Genomic DNA, 20828 nt, shown 5'->3' on the forward strand with positions numbered 1-20828 from the left:
AGGCTGCCCTTTTTAGTGGGGGGTTTTGGGAATTTGTATGCAGTAATTTAATAAAGTGATTGCTATTTTGTAGACTTCAGTGGATCATTTGATAGTTTGTAGATTTCATAAGGAAGCACTCTACTTGCACCTGAATCAAACAAGCACGATTTCACTTGACACCTGGCTGGGGGTTCAGCACAGACATAAATCCACCATGCAATAATGATTTCTTGAAAAACAGCGGATGGGACAGTCACACACACAAAGACTTCAAAGACATGCACTGTACAAATATTTATTTATTAAATAAGGTTCTTAATTTGTATGAGAAAATGTGGTTACAGCAGCTCTTAAATATTTAGAAAAGTGAATTTTATTTTGAGGTAAAATAACTAGAAATGCACAAGATCATAATTTCTGATATCACCTCATTTGTAATTCAGTAAACCCAGCTATAGGGTATTGTTTATCTTTTGGGCTCTCCAGTCTATCGTGAGGAAACAGAGAAAAAAATTTGAACCGTTCTCCCATTTTATTTGGATTCATGAGTACATCATAGCTCTTTATCAAATGTTGTTGCGTGGCTGCATCTCTTGCATGTTCCAGAAGAATCTGAAAGCACAACAAAATAAATAAAAAATAATATCACCACTCTTGATGGATTAGAATCTATGGAAATTATAGAAACAAATAACAGATTGTTAAATTGGAACTCCAGTCCAAATATAACTTGTGTTTCATTTTGGACAGTGCAGGAAAGGGTTATAATCTCTATAAGGATGTTTTACTGAATCTGCCCACACTTCATGTTACATAGCCAAAGGTAGGAATTGGTCCCTCTCTGATCAGATTCAGATCAGAAAGGTATCATTCGTTTCGCCATACTGGGAGCAATCTATGTGCATATGGACACCTTAAGTGACATTGCTATGAGATACTTTGAGTGGCATTGCTGTGAGATAAATTGCTTGTGCCAAACTGTAGTGTCTCCAAATAAATAAATGAAGAATTTATTTCATGGGGCAGAACTGCAAGTTCAGAAGATATCTTGCTTATGAGAACAGGAGCTTTGGCCCTTATTCAATTCACTTTTTCTCCTAAGAATTCTCCTAGAACACAGGGCTTGATTCACTAAGACAAACTGCAGGGATAATGGCCTCTTAAGTGATTAGGCCCGCAGGGGCTCAGGGCAGGACGAGGGGAGCTCTCGTCATTGCCAATTAGCAGACAGAAGTTTGTAGCGCTTGCTATGCTACTCTGATAAGGCATGTTAACTCTGATAAGGTGCATCAACTCTATAAGACGTAACTCTGATAAGGCATGTTAGCTATGATAAGGCATGTTAACTCTGATAAGGCATGCTATTTGTCTTGGTGAATAAAGCCCAATGTGCACTAGGAAACATCCTGAGCAGCATGCCCAACACTGTGTTGGGCATACCGCTTTCAGCAAAATGTTCTTGCCTGACACAGTGTCGGGCATACTGCTCAGGAGGTTAAAGGGAACCTTCACTGGAGATTAAAAAAAAAGTTTCAATTACCTGGGGCTTCCCTCAGCCCCTAACAGACTATTAGACGGCGAAACATTTACATTGTACAGCGCTGCGACCTACAGCAGCAATGTAATGGGGACAGCCGTGTCGCTCGGCTGTCCCCCTAAGAGGCTCAGAGAGCGATCGGCTTTCATAGGCTGAAAAAAATAGTACATTTCATAAAAAACAAAACAAAAACAAATAAATTTATATTAAAAATAGACAGCCTGCAGCAGTGATCAGAGCCCACCAACAGAAATCTCTGTTGGTGGGCTGTAAAGGGAAATCATTCATCTGCTAAAATGTAGTGCTCTGCAGCAAGCCATTAAAACTGCAGAGCACCAATTTGTAAGAAATAGCCTGGTCACTAGGGGGGTTTAAAGGGACACTTAACCTATTTTGGTTCCTGGACGTAGAAACTACGTCCAGGAACCATGCGCGCTACCGCGCGCTCCCGGCCCGCGGTTTGTTAGCCAGGCAATCAGTGTATCGGGCTATGGTGCCCGATCACTGATTCCTCTACCCTGCTGAAAAAGCTTTTTCTGGCTGTAACGTACCCCATACGTCGATCTAAGCGTGTGTTACGCTTAGAGGGACGTCATGTAAACAAACTCATGGCCGCCATCTTGTGGCCAAAAAGTAAAACTGCAACTAAAAGTAAAAAAAATAAAATTCAAACACACATTTACATTATAAATCACATGTTTACATCCCACCCTCCCAAAACTACCCAAATAAAATGTTTAATATAAAAAAAACAAAAACATTACAATAAAAAAAAAACATGTAAATATTTACATAAGGGTCTAAACTTTTTAAATATCAATGTAAAGATGAAATACTTCTATATTTTTTTTATTTTAAACTTGTAAATAGTGATAGATGCAAAACGGAAAAAATGCACCTTTATTTCCAAATAAAATATTGTCGCCATACATTGTGATAGGGACATAATTTTAACGGTGTAATAACCGGGACACATGGGCAAATACAATACGTGAGTTTTAATTATGGAGGCATGTATTATTTTAAAACTATAATGGCTGAAATCTGAGAAATAATGAATTTTTTCAGTTTTTTTCTTATTCTTCCTGTTAAAATACATTTACAGTAAAGTGGCTCTTAGCAAAATGTACCCCCCAAAGAAAGCCTAATTGGTGGCGGAAAAAACAAGATATAGATCAGTTCATTGTGATAAGTAGTGATAAAGTTATAGGCTAATGAATGGGAGGTGAACATTTCTCAAGTGAAAACGACGGAACGCGAATGGGTTAAGCCAGAAAACAAAAATGAGTTTTACTCACCTGGGGCTTCTACCAGCCCCCTGCAGCAGTCCTGTGCCCTCGCAGCCACTCACTAATCCTCTGGTCCCCTGCTGCCAGCTAGTTTCGTTTTTGCCGACAGGCCCGTCAGGACTGGCCATGCGTAGCTTTCTCCGCATTTCCGACTGTAATTAGCGTTATTGCGGGCCGCAACGCGTCCAAAAATACGCGTTGCCGCATTACGAATGCATAGATATGCGGTAACGCGTATTTTTGTACGCGTTGCGGCCCGCAATAGCGCTAATAACAGTGGGGAATGCGGAAAAGCTACGCTTGCCCAGTCCTGACAAGACTGTCGAAAAAAACGAAACTAGCTGGCAGAAAGGAACCAGAGGATTAGTGAGTGGCTGCGAGGGCACAGGACTGCTGCAGGGGGCTGGTAGAAGCCCCAGGTGAGTAAAACTCATTTTTGTTTTCTGGCTTAAGGTTCACTTTAAAGTGAACCAGAGTTGAAGCACCCTCATGTATTTTACCATATATATCAGTGGTAACATTAGAGAAAACAACTACCCTGCTTTCTGTTTCATTCTTCACTCTCAGCCTGCTTCTAATCAACCCTGATAAAATGCCCGATCGAGCATTCAATCTGGCTTTGTTGAGGAATCATTATAGCTGAATCATTATAGGAGAGCCACAAGGGGGCAGGCTTGGGCTTAAAAAGACATCAGAAAAGACAGTCTCAGCTATAATGATTCCTGAGCAAAGCCAGACTGAATGCTCAGTCTGTGATTTTATCAGGGCTGATTAGAAGCAGGCTGAGCAGTGAAGAATGAAACAGAAAGCAGGGTAGGTGTTTTCTCTAATGTTCCCACTGATATATATGGTAAAATACATGAGGGTGCTTCTTCTCTGGTTCTCTTTAAGCCTACGGTCCTTAAGAGGTTAAACGAGGAAAGGAAAATGTCAGTGGAGACCTAGAGGTTAAAAAGAGTTGGTAAAGCAGGAATGAAAGAGGAGAAGAGGTGGGGATGAGGTTTGAGGGGATAGGGTCCAGAGTGCAGGTAGTGAGGTGTGCTGTTGAGAAAAAAGCTGTTGGAGTGGAGGAGGTTAGCGTGACTGACTGGACATATAGAGGGGGGAGGGGTAGTTTCCAGTAGATGAACAAATAGGCAGAGAGGAGGAAGATGGAGGAGGTGGTTGGACTGTTGAAAATGGTTGCAAGTAGCAAGTTTATTTTAACATTAATGCAAAGCACTAACTTTTAGCCACCACCAACGAACATAAAATCTGATTCCCTATTAATAAATCAAATTTAGAATCAACCTTACCTTCAAACGCAAATCAATTCCCATATTCCTCAAAAAGTCATGCTGTGTAATAGGACCAAGAGAGATTACTTCATTACCGATCATCCTTTTCAAGAAGTTAAAATCGACATCCGCTGTAAGATCTGCTGATCCAGGATCTACCAGCACTTCATGCAACTGGTGAGTCCTAAATCCCTGAAAACAAAGTGAATCAAATGAAGTCTACTTAAAACAGCAAATGTAATAAACTTTACTTCCAGTATTTAAATAATCATAGGTGATGCTAACATGACTAATGCTAGTGCATGCTGCTACTCCCAAGCACTTTATTTCTCTGCTTAAAGCGCAACTGTAGTAAGAGGTACAGTGGTGTGAAAAACTATTTGCCCCCTTCCTGATTTCTTATTCTTTTGCATGTTTGTCACACTTAAATGTTTCTGCTCATCAAAAACGTTAACTATTAGTCAAAGATAACATAATTGAACACAAAGTCTTCATTTTGTTTTTCTTCAGCCATTCAGAGGTGAATTTGCTGGTGTGTTTTGGGTAATTGTCCTGCTGCAGCACCCAAGATCGCTTCAGCTTGAGTTGACGAACAGATGGCCGGACATTCTCCTTCAGGATTTTTTGGCAGACAGTAGAATTCATGGTTCCATCTATCACAGCATGCCTTCCAGCTCCTGAAGCAACAAAACAACCCAAGGCCATCACACTACCACCACCATATTTTACTGTTAGTATGATGTTCTTCTGCTGAAATGCTGTGTTACTTCTATGCCAGATGTAACGGGACACGCACCTTCCAAAAAGTTCAACTTTTGTCTCGTCGGTCCACAAGGTATTTTCCCAAAAGTCTTGGCAATCATTGAGATGGGTTTTTTTTAGCAAAATTGAGACGAGCCTTACTGTTCTTTTTGCTTAAAAGTGGTTTGTGCCTTGGATATCTTTCATGCAGGCCGTTTTTGGCCAGTCTCTTTCTTATGGTGGAGTCGTGAACACTGACCTTAATTGAGGCAAATGAGGCCTGCAGTTCTTTAGATGTTGTCCTGGGGTCTTTTGTGGCCTCTCGGATGAGTTTTCTCTGCGCTCTTGGGGTAATTTTGGTCGGCCGGCCACTCCTGGGAAGGTTCATCACTGTTCCATGTTTTTGCCATTTGTGGATAATGGCTCTCACTGTGGTTCGCTGGAGTCCCAAAGCTTTAGAAATGGCTTTATAACCTTTACCAGACTGATAGATCTCAATTACAGTACTTTTGTTCTCATTTGTTCCTGAATTTCTTTGGATCTTGGCATTAAGTCTAGCTTTTGAGGTGATTTTGGTCTACTTCTCTGTGTCAGATAGCTCCTATGTAAGTGATTTCTTGATTGAAACAGGTGTGGCAGTAATCAGGCCTGGGGGTGACTACAGAAATTGAACTCAGGTATAATAAACCACCTTTAAGTTATTTTTTAACAAGGGGGGGCAATCACTTTTTCACACAGGGCCATGTAGATTTAGAGGTTTTTTTTTTTCACTAAATAATAAAAACCATCATTTAAAACTGCATTTTGTGTTCAATTAGGTTATCTTTGACTAATAGTTAATGGTTTTTGATGAGCAGAAACATTTAAGTGTGACAAACATGCAAAAGAATAAGAAATCAGGAAGGGGGCAAATATTTTTTCACACCACTGTATATGGAGGCTGCCATATGTATTTCCTTTTTAAGCAATACCAGTTGCCTGACAGCCCTGCGGATCTATTTTGCTGCAGTAGTGTCTGAATCACACACCTGAAACAAGCATACAGCTAATCTTGTCAGATTTGACAAAAATGTCAGAAACCCCTGATCTGCTGCATGCTTGTTCAGGGTCTATGGCTAAAAGTATCAGAGACAGGATCAGCAGGGCTGCCAGGCAACTGGTATTGGTTAAAAGGAAATAAATATGAGAGCCTCCATATCACTCTCACTTTAGTGGTCCTGGAATATGTGGAATCTGTAGGCACTGATGTTCCCTCATGAACTGTTTTATCCTGGTGCCTCTGCACCATGGGTGAAGACCAAGATAGGTGTGTAAGATATGTTTTCATTATTTATTATTTATTTTTAGTTTTTATATAGCGCCAACAAATTACGCAGCGTTGTACAGAGTATATTGTCTTGTCACTAACTGTCCCTCAGAGGGACTCACAATCTAGTCCCTTTGCCATGGGGAAAATACTTTACTTGTTCATGGAAATACAGTTTACATACCCTGAATGTATCTTCCTTGCTTCCTGTATGTCCATAGTCAGCAATAAGAGCAGCTCCCCCATAACTCTTTATACGGCTTGCAAGTTTCTGAACAATCACTGCAGCATCAGGACAAACCTCCACATGAGTCCTTTTTTCACTATCCTAGGAAAGAAAAACATAATACCATAAACACATGGTAAAGAGCCACTGAATATTATGATAATGTCTTGGCGTGTCCCAGCCAGGTCAACATCTGCAAGGAGTTTGTATGTTCTCCCTGTGTCTGTGCGGGTTTCCTCCAGGCACGCCAGTTTCCTCCCACATCCCAAAAACATACAGATAAGGTCATTGGCTTCACCCTAAATTGTCCCTAGATTACAATATATACACTGCACAATATAGACATAGGACTATGGTAGGGACTAGATTGTGAGCCCAGAGGGACAGTTAGTGACACGATTATATATACTCTGTACAGCGTTGCAGAAGATGTCGGCGCTATATAAATACTAAAAAATAATAATAATGATAATAATAATAATAATAAATAAAACTGTTTTTTTTTCGAGCTTTTCATCAGTCACCATTGAGGTAAATTTTAGGTTTATCTATGACTTGTAAAACTCCTAGACTACTACATATATTTGTGCAAGAAGTAAAGGTTAAGGCCAGTTGAGAATTAGACTATTTCCTACGAGCCACTGCAGTGTTCTCCCCAGGCTCTTTTAGCCGGGTGCTCCACCCGGCTAGATTTGGTGACCACCCGGCTGTCATCGGCTCACCTCCTCACCTCCTCCTATGCTATAAGCAGAGTTGCCCTGCATTTTCATCTCAACCCACCCGGCTACTTTTTCATGCCACCCGGCTACTTTTTCATGCCACCCGGCTGGAAAAAAATTCTGGGGAGAACACTGCACTGTTATTGGTGACACCTTGCTCAGGCCATAAATCTCTCAGCATTACCCCTTAAAGTGAATGGGAACCCGTTTTTAAATAAAAAAGTCAGATACTCACCTAAGGAGAGGGAGGCTCTGGGTCCCATAGAGCGACCCCTCTCCTCTCCCGGTCCCCGCTGTTGTCCTGGCTGCCCCGTAGTGGTATTTGACCGTTTCGGTCAAATACCGCTGTTTCCCGGCCGAAGGGAGGCTTTGGAAATGCTTCGGGAGCCTGAGTGCTCCCGAAGATACGCAGTGTGGAGCCGCCTGTCTTCGGGAGGACTCGGCTCCCAAAGACTTCCGAAGTCCCCTCAGCGGGGGATGTGAACGGGGGAGCCAGCGCAGCACGGAGGACACCGGTAGAGGAGAGGGAAGGCTCATTAGGACCGAGCCTTCCCTCTCCTTAGGAAAAGAAGCAGGCGGTTTACTTCCGGCAAACAGAAGGAGCGATCAGTGTGGCAGGGTGGAAGAGGGGAAGGATAAAGGTGCTGCTCTTGGTATCCACCTCGATGGCAAAAGTATCTGTGTTTGAGACAAGAAGAGACAGAGCGCACTAATCTCACCTCTAGAAGTTGCTGGCAAACCTGTACAGGAGTAGCCAGCGTGTAGGCTTTTATCCCTCTAGCCAGGGATCAGGCACAAAGGCAGCTGGATTCCTCCTTCACTCGGATGGTTGTTGGCAGGCAGCGAGCGGCTCTGAGGTTGTACACCCTGTCTGTGTGCGAGTCCGCTATATGCGGTTGCACAAACAGATTGTGGTGGATTTCAAAGCATAAGCTCCAGGAGTGAGGGATCTAAAAGCAAAGCTCCACGCTGCTCCATGAGTCTTGCACAGGCAGTTCACGGGCAGTTGGAGTGGTGGTCTAATTGTAATGCAGCAATGCGTGTAGGAAAGAAGAAACAGCAGCTGCCGTATAGTGTTGATTAAGGTTTATTAAAATATATTGCAATGCGTTTCAAGAGACCAAGTCCTCCTTTCATCAGGCACTCTCCTTAGGTGAGTATCTGATGTTTTTTTATTTACATATGGGTTCCCATTAGCTTTAAGGCTCTGATGAAACCAGGTCATGATATAGCAAAAAACCCAAAACACTGTTTTAGCTGTACATGTTTTTATGTTCTAGATTCTAGAACATTGTTTCTCGCCATTATGATAACATGTGGCATGTACTATTTTATTAATGACTGCTTTGGCCAAGTACTGCAAACTGTGAGTAACATCACACAAGTTGACCCTTCAAGCATATATGCAGAGGTTGGACAAAATAATGGAAACACCTAAGATTTTGGCATCATAATCTTTGAACATGTCTTAAGCAATCAAAACTTGACATATGTTAATATTTTTTTGTTATTTGATATGTTTAATTAAAATAATTGTTTTTTACAGATATTTGAACAAAAGTTGGTTATAATTTATAAAAATGGCAGATCTCTCAGGCTTTCAAAGAGGCCAAATTGTTCGTGCTTCTATGGCAGGCGCTACTGTAACAGAAACTGCCCAAATGCTTGGCATTTCAAGAGTTACTGTCTCAAAATAATGACTGCCTTTGAAAGAGAAGGGAAAACGTCCCCAGCAAAGCACAGTTGTGGACGAAAGTTGAAGTTGTCTGAAAGAGACCGTAAGACTCTAAATCGAATTGTTAGAAAAGCATGCAAGACCACGGCTCCTAAAATCCCTGCAGAGATCAATGAACACCTACAGAACCCAGTTTCCACAAAAACTGTTCATTGGGAGCTACACAAATCTGGATTCCATGGAAGAACTGCAATTAGAAAACCTCTGCTCTCAAAGACAAATGTTTCAAAGCGTTTAGAGTGGTGTAGAAACCACCAGAATTGGTCCCTCGAGCAGTGGAAAAATTTGATTTTTCTCTGACGAATAATCGTTTACCTTATTTCCGACCTTCGGCCGAGTGTACGTTTGGAGACAGCCGAAAGAAGCATTTCATCCAGACTGCCTTCTCCCAAAAGTAAAACATGGCGGGGGTTCTGTGATGATCTGGGGTGCTATTTCTTGGAAATTCGCCGGGTCAATGATTTCCCTTCATGGAAGAATTAACAGCCGAGACTATTTAGGAATTTTGGGCGACCAAATTCATCCTATGATTCAAGAACTGTTTCCGGAGGAGAATGCCATCTTTCAAGATGATAATTCCCCAATCCATACAGCTATAATTGTTAAATAATGGCACGAGGGGCATTCTAATGGATCTCATCTGGCCACCACAATCCCCAGACTTCAACATTATTGAGCATTTATAGTTGTTGTTAGAGATTGAAGTAAGAAATCGATTTCCGCCGCCATTGTCTCTAAAAGAACTGGAGGGTGTTTTAACTGAAGAATGGGCTAAAATTCCTTTGGTAAAATTCACAATTTGTATGAATCAATACCTCAGAGAATTGAGGCTGTAATTGCCGCAAATGGTGGACCTACACCATATTAAAATATATTTTGTTGATTTTCAAGGTGTTTCCATTATTTTGTCCAACCCCCTGTACATCTAATGAATACCCCTTAATTGTATATAAATGCTTCTAAAACACCCCCTGATGCCTTTAATTAACTATAAGTGCAAATTAGATTTATTTGATTTTTTATTTTATTACTCTCAAAATGTACTATAATAGATTTACTATGACAAGTTCAAGTACTGCCTGGGCACAAATAACACACCCTTAGGCTCTAGATAGAACATGAAATGTTACTATTACAAGCAAATTGTTAAGTTCAGAAGAGATCAAGGACATACCCAGATGCTCATATGTACACATAATGCACTTACTCCAAGGCAACTACTGTATTTTTCAGACTATAAGACACACTTTTTCTTCCCCAAAAGTGGGCGAGAAAAGTCAGTGCGTCTTATGGTGCGAATAGTACATTTTCGGCCTGGCACCACTGTCTCTGGGAGATAAGGAGGAGAAGAGATGTGAGGGTGAGGAGGAGAAGGGATGTGTACAGGAAGGAAGAGGGCATGAGAGGTCTGCTTCGCTGTTGTATTTTATCGGTATAAACTGTGTATTTCCATGTGTGCCTTAATGGAAAAGTATGTCTGGACATTTATGTTGCTATGAGAGATTTACAGTGAATCTAGTTGATCAGCTGGGGCCTTGCGCAAAGCCTGTGTTTCATAAATGACTTTTTACAACCACACACATCTGCATATCAGTAAATAACACAGCAAAGACAATGGCCTCTGACACTGACCCCAGCCCCCGCAAATGGCCATTGAGGAACTGGCTACCCAAGGTGAGAGGAAACTGAGTTATCTGGTTTGTCAACAATGGTCCATGGGACTAGCTACAACAAGTTCCTTCCCCCCAGCTGCTAAGGGCAGGAACTATTGATGATGTATAACACAGAGGAGGAGTCTCTATACCTGTGGTATCCAGATATAAGACAATGCTTGGGAAGCTCTATCTCTCTTGGAATGCTGCTGCCATGGACTGTGGAACCGAATAGGGGCTCAGCTAATGAAAGTGTGTGACTGTGCATAGGGTATATAGAGCCATTATGTGAGTCACAGTTTGTATGATCTAACTTGTACATATGTATATTTGTAAATAAACCCCTTTTATTTAACCTCTTTGAAACGACCTCAAGTGTCTGGTCATTAACATAGAAATAAGTTAACATAAGCTAGAGTACATTCTACATTTGGCACCCCAAGATAGCGTGTGGATAATTAGTAAATCCACATAGAACCCTATAACAGAGAGTTACTCTAGCTAATAGTTCCAGAGAACGTGGAAGACGAGGGTAAAGGACCTAACGGATCACTTGAGCGTGGACCCTGGACACCAAGGAAGCATATGAAATGCGGTGAGTTGTTTTGTCTTTATATATATATCAATGCATATATGTATTTTGCTTGCAGTTTGTGAGGTTTGGCTGTATGTATGATGAGTTAACTGCTAGGAAGATATGTTGTTGAAAGGGTACATAGGTATGCTATAGGAAACAATAGGTTTCAGGAATTGTGTGGATTGAATATGAATGGTCTGTGAGAGGCAGCAAAAGCTTCATCTCCTGTTGTTGCTGCATTTGTGTATATAGTTTGGTCAGCCATTGTGAGTGTACATCTCATAATCTGAAAGCAGTTGGAAGTGAATGTGAGTGTATTACAAGGACAATAGCTTTTGTGTTGGTCATTGAATCGTATGTTTAGTGCAGTTTGGTGAAAATGGAGATTGCACAAAATTTTGTCAGTAAATACGCCACGGTTGATGTGAATACATGTGCGAATGAATCCCTTGAGCAGCAGTTTGCGTCATTGGTTGGAAAATGTGAGAAATATAATAAGGGATTGCAGCAGACATATTTTGGAAACAAAGTACAGAAGATAAAGCTTGCAAATGAAATTTCAATTTTACTTAGGATGAGGGTCATATCAGAGCAGAGAGCGAGAGATTGGGCTGCAGACAGACAGCAAATCAGAAAGGACCTGGATAATTTTAAGGATAATTTGGTGGTTATGGCAGATTCATCGAGAGCCGATTTGCAGGAGTTAAAATTAGAGGCAGATGATTGGAAGGAAAGGAATAGTGAATTGGAGAAACAAATAGAACAGCACAAGGTCAAATGCGCCTTAAATGAAACCTTAATTCACTCACCCAATGATAAATTAACCCAGATGCAAGAGCTGGTTGCCTCTTTAAAAAGAGAACTGTTACATACCAACTCAGTGTTGATACAGAAGGAGAATTACATATTATCATTATGTGAACAAAAAGCAAAAACTTGTGATTCTGCAAATGTCTGCACTATTACTGATGACAGTACCTGCAGGGGGGTACAACTAGCAGATGTGTCCAGCCCTACTGTGCTAACGGTCCAGGACAAACTGCGCTTATGTCAGATTCTGGGCGATTTTGATTCCCTAGAATCGCCTGTGAGGTTGTCTAGTCAATTTGAGGCAGTGGTATGTCAGTACAGTCTAAATGATGAAGATGCATGTGCACTTTTACGGGCCTGGTTGCCGGGGCCCTTAGCCACTCGCATAGTTCTGGAAAATGGTGGTTGTGTAGCAGATGCAGGAGGTAGGAGACAGGAAGTACAGCGTGTATTGGGAAGCCGTGATGAAAGAGGCGTGCAAGCGTTGGCAAGCATGAGGTTCATGAAAGGAATGGATCCTGTAATATTCTGTCATGAGTACATTTCAATGTATAGAGTGGTACATAATTGCCAAGATATATCATCTGATGATGGGGAGTTGTTATATTCCATGGCGAATAAATGTATGGTGAGCCACCCAGTTAAACTTGCTCTTAAAAATGCCATCACGTGTCAACAATTCATTAATATATTGAGGGATTGTTGTGAGGAGGGAAATGAGGGAGAGACATCCAATGTATCTGTGGCATATAAAGGTACACAGAGAAAAATTTTCCGATGTTACCGATGTCATAGATCTGGCCACATAAAACGATATTGCAGAAACCACAAAGTTAAGAATAGACACACCAGCAATATCTCCAATTGTGTAAGCACCGTCTCCCCTCACGATCATGAAAAACATGAGAACTTTGGTGCATTTCAGGGCCCAGATAAGCTGGAAAACGGAATCGGAAATCATGGCCAGCAAGCGAAACCTAAACAATATTCTAGTTTTGCATACGGTGCCAGTGCACAGCAAGGACATTGGCCAAACATTCCAATTTATGCCCCGCTAGCCAGTATGCCATATTGGCTAATCTGTAGTTTGTCAAACATTGCAATTCCTTTTTTCTTGGGATATATGGCAGAGTGTTCAAAAATTAATGTATAATAATGTGTGGTAAATGGAATACAATCGGTTGTCTCAACAGGTTTGCATTATAGGGGTAGACTAACAAATTGTGAAGTAACAATGGAGTCCTAATGTGAGGATATTAACATAATTTTGCTTTGTTTTTCAAATATCTCTGAAAGGAAAATGTATATGGTTAAAAAAAGTCAAGCTATCTAACATTTGATTATGATGTATTCATGTATTGTGTTTTTGTTTCTCTCCTCTTCAGCCAAGGGCATCTACAGGGAATTTGGTTAGGATCAGGGTGCACCCATTCTAAATTATAGAGGTTAATAATTAGTCTGCAGAAAATACCATGAGCTCATGAGTTAAATCCGAATTGTTTGCAAACAATTAAACAATAGAAGGTTTAAGGAGTGAAACTGAAGTAAATGTGGTTAACAATTAACTTGTACTGTATTGTTGTTGTTTCTTTTCTTTCTTGTTTCTATTGACACAGATGGCCCAGTACTGAAGACAATGAACTCCAAAGGATATCAGCATCTGTGTGTCAATGTACTAATTGTACAGACCTGCGTGTAACTAACTTATGTGTGTGTCCTGACTCCTGAAGTAGGCCTGTACGTTTCTGTGTGTTTGTTTGTTGGTTTGATTAGCAACAACCAAAGGGTTGTAATTTTTTGTTCTCTCTCCCTGTTCAGTTTTTGAATAATTTTATAATTTTTTTTGCAATACAGCTTTGTTTTTCGGTTGTGGGGATTTTTTTATTGTTTTGTTGTTGCTTCCCCAAACACCATTTTTTATTTTTGTTTTAATTTTTTTTCGCCTTTGTAGTTTTTTTTTACATAGAAGTATTGATAAAGTGGTACCTATGCTTTGAGGTACCAAAGGGGGAGATATACAAGATATTGAAGGCAAGAGTAAACACGGCTGTGAATTTTGCCTATTTATATGTTCATAAAGAGTACTCAAATGCAATTTTACGGTTACGAATAAACCTCTTAAGTTTATAATTTGATCTACAAGCAAGGAAATTAATGGTAAGGGTTGCCAATACACTCATCGATTTTCTCAGTTATTTCCTTGCAGATTCAGTTGCTAGGAATCGATTCCCCAAATGTCAGATCAATTTTGGCGATTGGATAAATCGATCAGACAAGTTGGAAAGTTAAAAACAATCAGGAGCAACAACTTTGGCAAATTAAGGGCCAATAACCTTGCACTGCATTGGGCACCGCAACTCTGCAATACGATCGATTGATAATAGAATCCCGGCTGGAATCTATTAGGAATTGATGTGCAGTGGATGGTAGGAATCGAGTTATTCTGAATTGAGAAGTTGTCGAAAGGAATTGACCGTTTGGAGCATTGGATGGAAATCTGTAGGTGTATGGTCAACTGACAACATTATTTAAGATGAAAGATTTTGTTCTCTTGTAGGACGTAGGGTCAGGTATGTTATACTTCCTGAGAGCTCTTGCACACTACATGCAATTCCGATTGGCAATTTGGACGCGATTTTACGTGCGATTGTGAGTAGGTACTGCATGCTGAGTTTTTTTCTTATGTGTTTTTCTGCGTAGGTCGACAGCGCCCAGTGAAAATTGGAATTGCAAATCAGATTGGCAGTGTGCAGGGGGCCGCAGAGATATTAACACGCAGCAGTAGTGGAGATATTTATTTTCTTTTATTGGGATTTATAAGGAAAGGGGGATGGTTTCTACACTAAAATGCCTTCCCAAATAGTCCCCTCCCAGGTTGGAAGGCTACAGAGAGTATTCTCATTGTTATGTAGGGTGTGGGATAGTTTCATTGACACAGATAAATTGTAGAAGGACTCATCAAAGGAAGTTAATGGGTATTTAGCCCACAGGGATGAGGTGAAGTCTACAACCAAAAAGAATGTATGTAAATTCACACAATTGAATGGTTAACAAGAGTAGCCAGAGCTTCAAAGAAGCCAGTGGAAATGACCACCAACAAGGGTTTATTATTAAATAGCTGGGCATCACCATCCATTTTTAGTTTGTTAGAAGATAAATTAAGCTTTGAAGGTGGATAAAGCCTGAACAGCAGGCGTATTCTTTGGGTGTAAAACCTTTATCCAGGTAATTTAATAATCAGGCCCACCCTTTCAGTATACAGTGGGGGTGGGTAACCTCTGGTAATTTAATGTCTGGACACCAATGATATAGAATCGAGGTACTGATAATTGATTAGAAGTTAAGCTTTTTTGTTTCATCTATATATATTTGGTGTCCAATCCACTGAGAACAAGACAATGTAGGTACTGAAATGTAAATGTGTTTTGCAGACCACATGACCTACAATGGTACAATAGTTTTCTTTTATTATATTTTCATGTGCGCAATCTACATACACAAACAAACACATTGAGAGATATATTAGGTTGCAGTGGATAATCCATGGGTATGATGTGTCTTTGTCATAAAGGTATAAATTGATGCCAATAAATCTGCAGAACCAACTAAGGGTAATTCACATGATAAGATATTGCGATCTGGTAAATCCAGGTGATGCATATATGGCATGATGTTGTATATTTACACTTACAATTAATGTCATGTCAAAGTACCGATTAGGTGTGAGTGGGAATGAATGTTGGGTTCCTGGTCATTGGCCCCTGAATAGCGAGGATGGTCTGTCCACAGGAGAAATGATTCCCAATAACCTTGGACTGTGTCACACTGCCGGGGGTAACTGTTATTTGATACAGCCCAGCGGTGGCTTGCGTCCAGCAAGAACTGTTTTGCGACTCAATGTAGCTGTGCTGAGCATACAGAAGCTATCCGCTGAAGGGCACATGTTCCGGATCCCAGCCATGAGGGTGTGTCCATTAGGCACAACAGGAGGGAATGTTGTATTTTATCGGTATAAACTGTGTATTTTCATGTGTGCCTTAATGGAAAAGTATGTCTGGACATTTATGTTGCTATGAGAGATTTACAGTGAATCTAGTTGATCAGCTGGGGCCTTGCGCAAAGCCTGTGTTTCATAAATGACTTTTTACAACCACACACATCTGCATATGAGTAAATAACACAGCAAAGACAATGGCCTCTGACACTGACCCCAGCCCCCGCAAATGGCCATTGAGGAACTGGCTACCCAAGGTGAGAGGAAACTGAGTTATCTGGTTTGTCAACAATGGTCCATGGGACTAGCTACAACAAGTTCCTTCCCCCCAGCTGCTAAGGGCAGGAACTATTGATGATGTATAACACAGAGGAGGAGTCTCTATACCTGTGGTATCCAGATATAAGACAATGCTTGGGAAGCTCTATCTCTCTTGGAATGCTGCTGCCATGGACTGTGGAACCGAATAGGGGCTCAGCTAATGAAAGTGTGTGACTGTGCATAGGGTATATAGAGCCATTATGTGAGTCACAGTTTGTATGATCTAACTTGTACATATGTATATTTGTAAATAAACCCCTTTTATTTAACCTCTTTGAAACGACCTCAAGTGTCTGGTCATTAACATAGAAATAAGTTAACATAAGCTAGAGTACATTCTACATTCGCCGTGTTTGATCATGCTATTAGCAGCTTCTGACGGCTACCCCCGCTGTATCAACTTGCTGCTGCTGCCCCTCTTCCGTTATCTTGATTACCAGGATGGAGGAGGACATGACAGGTCTGCTTCCTGGGTTGGCTTGCTTGATCGCCGCTCTTAGCAGCTACCGCCGGCTACCCCTGCTGTATCTTCTTGCCGCTGCTGCTGCTATCTAGCATACCGGGATGTATGCACAAAGGAGGAGGATGTGACAGGTCTGCTTCCTGGGTTGGCATGCTCGATTGCGCTATTAGCAGCTGCTGCCGGCTACCCCCACTGTATCTGCTTGCGGCCGCTGCTATCTTGCATACCGGGATGTGTGCACGAAGGAGGAGGATGTGACAGGTCTGCTTCCTGGGTTGGTGTGCTTCATCGCGCTGTTAGCAGCTGACACCGGCTACCCCCACTGTATCTGCTTGATGCCGCTGACCTGCTTCAAATATCTTTTCACTTCGGCCACCCTGCTCATGAAACGGCGGCGAAGACTCCCAGCACACATGGTGAAAGGCGGGGGTAGAGAGCTGGGACTTCCTCACAGCTGTTTGAACCTCGGGATGCTGCAGAGGTTTCAGCTGAAATTGCTGTTGACTCACGTTGGCACCTAAAGACTGCATGCTGGAGGCTATGTATTACAAGAGCGTGGTAAGACTCTCCTAAGGAGGATTTAATGGTACTAGTCACCCAAGGTTTGCCCTGTGACAAGAGACTGTCACTGATTTCAGGTCCTGCAGTTATCTGCACCCTCCCTCTGCCGACTTGTGAACTATAGTGTGAGTGCAGTTGGATGCACTACTTCAGCACTGTTATAGTCTATATTTTCAAGTTAATGTAGTGTAGTTGGTGAGGCAGCCGGGGTTAGTGTAGTGCAGTTAGTGTAGCTGACAGGGCAGCAGGAGTTAGCATAGCTGGGCAGTGTAGTTTATAAAGAGACAGCTTGGGGGTAGAAGATCCACAAGACACCCCTACACCATGGACGCACCAGGTTTAGTATCTTTTTTTTACCCTGGATTTTGTCTGGATGAAAAATACTAGCCAGGTGAAACTCATTATGCAGATGTTGTTTAAGTTAACACATTTGGCTACAGATTATGAAACAGGATTGCTAGTTTATTTTATATGGTCTACCTTACCAGTTTACAAATTATCAATTAATATGCTACATAAACACAGTAGACTTCCATTGTCCAAAATGACCGTCTGTGATTATTTCATGTGACAATCTAGTTTTAGAAAGTTTTTTCTCACTATACAGTTTACTTCAATGAATTCATGCTCATACCTGAAGAAATGTTTTTGCAACAAGAGAGTTGCTGGAACCAAGAACAAATCGTAGTTTGTGTGAAATCTCAGGATCAACATCAATCAGTATTTCTCTCCATCCATCCTTAGTTTTCTAAACAGACCAAAATATTATTAAAATCAAAAGCTGATCCACAAGTCACTGCAGCACCCATTAAACATTAACAGATTCTCTTGAGGAACACATACAGGGCTACAAATAATTACAGTAACAATACTTCATAATACTTCTTGAGAATTGGAGATCTGCAATCTTACAATGAAGTATAAGAATGTTTTCACATTCTTTGCATAATATGAAATCTGATGCATTGTATATTTTTGGTAAATTCTTAGAATATGCACAAGTGTGTCTTCAAAGGACATCCGTCTCCCTATTCAGGTGTATTCCCAGTAAAATGTCTGTAAATACAGGAAGGATTGTCAAAGCTGGCATTAAAGTGGACCCGAGCTGACAATGCTAAAAATAAGTAAGGTAAGTTGCAAGAATGCACAGTGGTGATGGTTCTGGAAAGCCAGGACTGATTACCCTCCATCCCTCATGTGACAATGTTTCAGGCTTTGCAGTGGTCCAAAGGCTGGCTGGAAATGTGTCAGAAACAGGGAACCAGTAAGGCAGAATGAAGGACAAAAAAAAGGTTTACTGACAATGTTAGATGGAAACTAGGGCAGCCTTGCTTTTATTTTTATTTTTAGATTGTCAGTGCTTAGGGCCCTAAGGAAACATCTAAATGTGAAGCGTAAATAAAGAAAATTATTGTTATGATTATGGATTTATATAACAACACCAAGTGTGATCTGTACGACTACAGTGACACAAACTATGAATACATGAAATGACAGTACTAATAGGGGAAATAGAGATAATAGTCATAAAGCACACTTTGTAGGCACTGCATAGTAGAAAGGCAATATACAACATCAATGCAACATTAAAGTCTATAGAAATAAAGGGTTAAGATAAAAGGTCAAGGTATTCAATAAGCTGTGTGTCACAGGAGCCCTAGTGGCTGACCGCACTTAGCCTTCTAAATGGTGCCAGCGCACGGATCGTGCGAACTCTGGTCGCAGTCAATGCGCAGGAACCGTTAAGAATTAGCCGCAGACAACTCAGAAGGGAGCCTGTGAGACACGGGTAATTACAACGTACACACGATTCCACGGTATCTGCCACCACCACTGGTATGGGCCAGTGGACCCGATTTACTGACTGACTAGTCCTGCGAATAAAACGGTTAAACACACGGTATTCTGTCTAGCCAACAACAAACAAACAGTAGCGTATCTTCAGAGACCCGGGATCAGTTCTGTGTGTGCTGATAAGCAGGGTAGCGGAACAGTGAGTGACTTGGAGGAAGTCTTTTATTCACAGCAATATAAATAATTACTATATACAGACAATTATTAAAATCAACAATTATTAAAACAGTAATAGCCAGTATAAAAAATAAAAGAAGGGAGAAAAATACTTAGTTCCTGGAAAGATGTCCTTTTTTGTGGGAAAAATCAGAGTTCTGGGTTTCAATCAATGTTCAGAGTTCAGACCAGGTGGATGCCAGCATATCCTCAAGCTGGCACCGATGAGTTCAAGATGTTTTCAGGGTGGAGGACACTGAGTTTGGGTCCTCTGCCATTCTTATGCCCCTGATTCAGTAGGAGGGAGTGAGGGCGGGGAGCCACACACCCCCTTAGAAGATGAGCCCTCCCCTTGTCCTGGGGACCAGAAATCATATCTACCCATATATGGGCTCTATCTCACAGAACCGTACAGGTCAGGGCAGATTTATTAACATTTTCAGGTCTGTCTCGATTTACCCAGCGCCCTGATACCAGACATGAGGGGTGGGATCCCTGTGGTATCATCAGGGCACTTTCAAACTGCCTAACTGGCAGTCCTTACCGCAGAATGTTCTGAAACTTCCTCAGAACCAGCATCGGGACTCATGCTACACTTCCCCCACGTTTGGCGAAGCTGCCATCTCAGGAACCCCAGAAATATGACAGATCTGGGAAGTTATGGATTATGCTATGAGACTCAGGTTATTCAGGATGTGTTCTAGCTGCTAACAGCTGACTTCCCTTTGATCTTTACCAGAGAGCAAGGTGTCAAGACCTCCCGAGGATTCGTAGCCTGCCTGGCTGCACCTAGGCATCCTGATCACCCTTTGGTTAATTAACATCTACATGAGATCAGCTAGGTGTCACCTGGTTCCCAGAACAGAAAGGGGAATTGTGCATTCCACAGGAATATGTCCAAGCTAATTAACACCTCCCCCCCAGGCTTTCACTTCAGCTAAAACAGATCCCCCAGCTGTTCCTAGGCAGAGGGATACTACACATCAAATCTTGGTTCTATTGATCTAAAGCGCAATCGATGCAGGGAATCGAGTGCGATCGTTCTTTTCTTCACGGGCGGTTCCAGGACGCGCCTGCGGCCCCGCAACCGTCCGTGACAGCCCTCCCCCTTGTCTGCGGCTTAGCCACACATCCGCAAGATGTGTGGCGGCGCCGCTAATCTGGCTGACGGGCCTCGAGTTGCCGGTACGGCGGGAAAACCTATTGGAGCCTGTGGCTCGGTTCCCCAGGACCGGTCGCGGTCTGCTACCCTCAGGGTTGACCCGACATGGACCGTTCTGGACAGGGCGTTTGCGCCACTGCAGTCGGACGTGGTGTCTGCCGGGACTGCTGACAACGGGCAGTGGGTTGGTTAGGTCAACAGCCAGCCCACGCAGGGTTCCCCTGCTAAGTGGCTGTGGACCTAAGGGAACCCCGCGGGAATCCCTGGACCTTCCCAGCTCCTGACAGACGGCACATGCCCTGCAGTAGTTTGCTACATCCCTGTTCATCCGGGGCCAATAAAACTGGTTCCGAATACCGGCAAGTGTCTTGCGGACACCCGAGTGCCCTGTCAGAGGATTACCATGTGCGGATTTCAGCACATGTCCCCTGAACGCACTCGGGACCACAAGCCATTTGGTATTCGC

The 20828-nt window shown here is 42.0% G+C and overlaps 1 protein-coding gene across 1 annotated transcript in view; it reads right to left on the reverse strand.

The window, feature by feature from the left end:
- Window positions 1-263: 263 nt before the first annotated feature.
- NDUFAF7 (NADH:ubiquinone oxidoreductase complex assembly factor 7) overlaps window positions 264-20828 on the reverse strand; it is a 62471-nt gene continuing 41906 nt past the window's right edge. Inside the window, exons 7-10 of the mRNA XM_068231819.1 lie at window positions 17825-17938; window positions 6317-6460; window positions 4104-4277; window positions 264-594 (exon numbers count right to left, since the gene is read on the reverse strand). Of these exons, the coding sequence (XP_068087920.1) occupies window positions 406-594; window positions 4104-4277; window positions 6317-6460; window positions 17825-17938 (621 nt within the window). The 3' untranslated portion in view covers window positions 264-405. The remainder of the gene's footprint in view (window positions 595-4103; window positions 4278-6316; window positions 6461-17824; window positions 17939-20828) is intronic.

Source organism: Hyperolius riggenbachi, chromosome 4, assembly GCF_040937935.1.
Source record: "Hyperolius riggenbachi isolate aHypRig1 chromosome 4, aHypRig1.pri, whole genome shotgun sequence".
NCBI classification, from domain to species: domain Eukaryota; kingdom Metazoa; phylum Chordata; class Amphibia; order Anura; family Hyperoliidae; genus Hyperolius; species Hyperolius riggenbachi.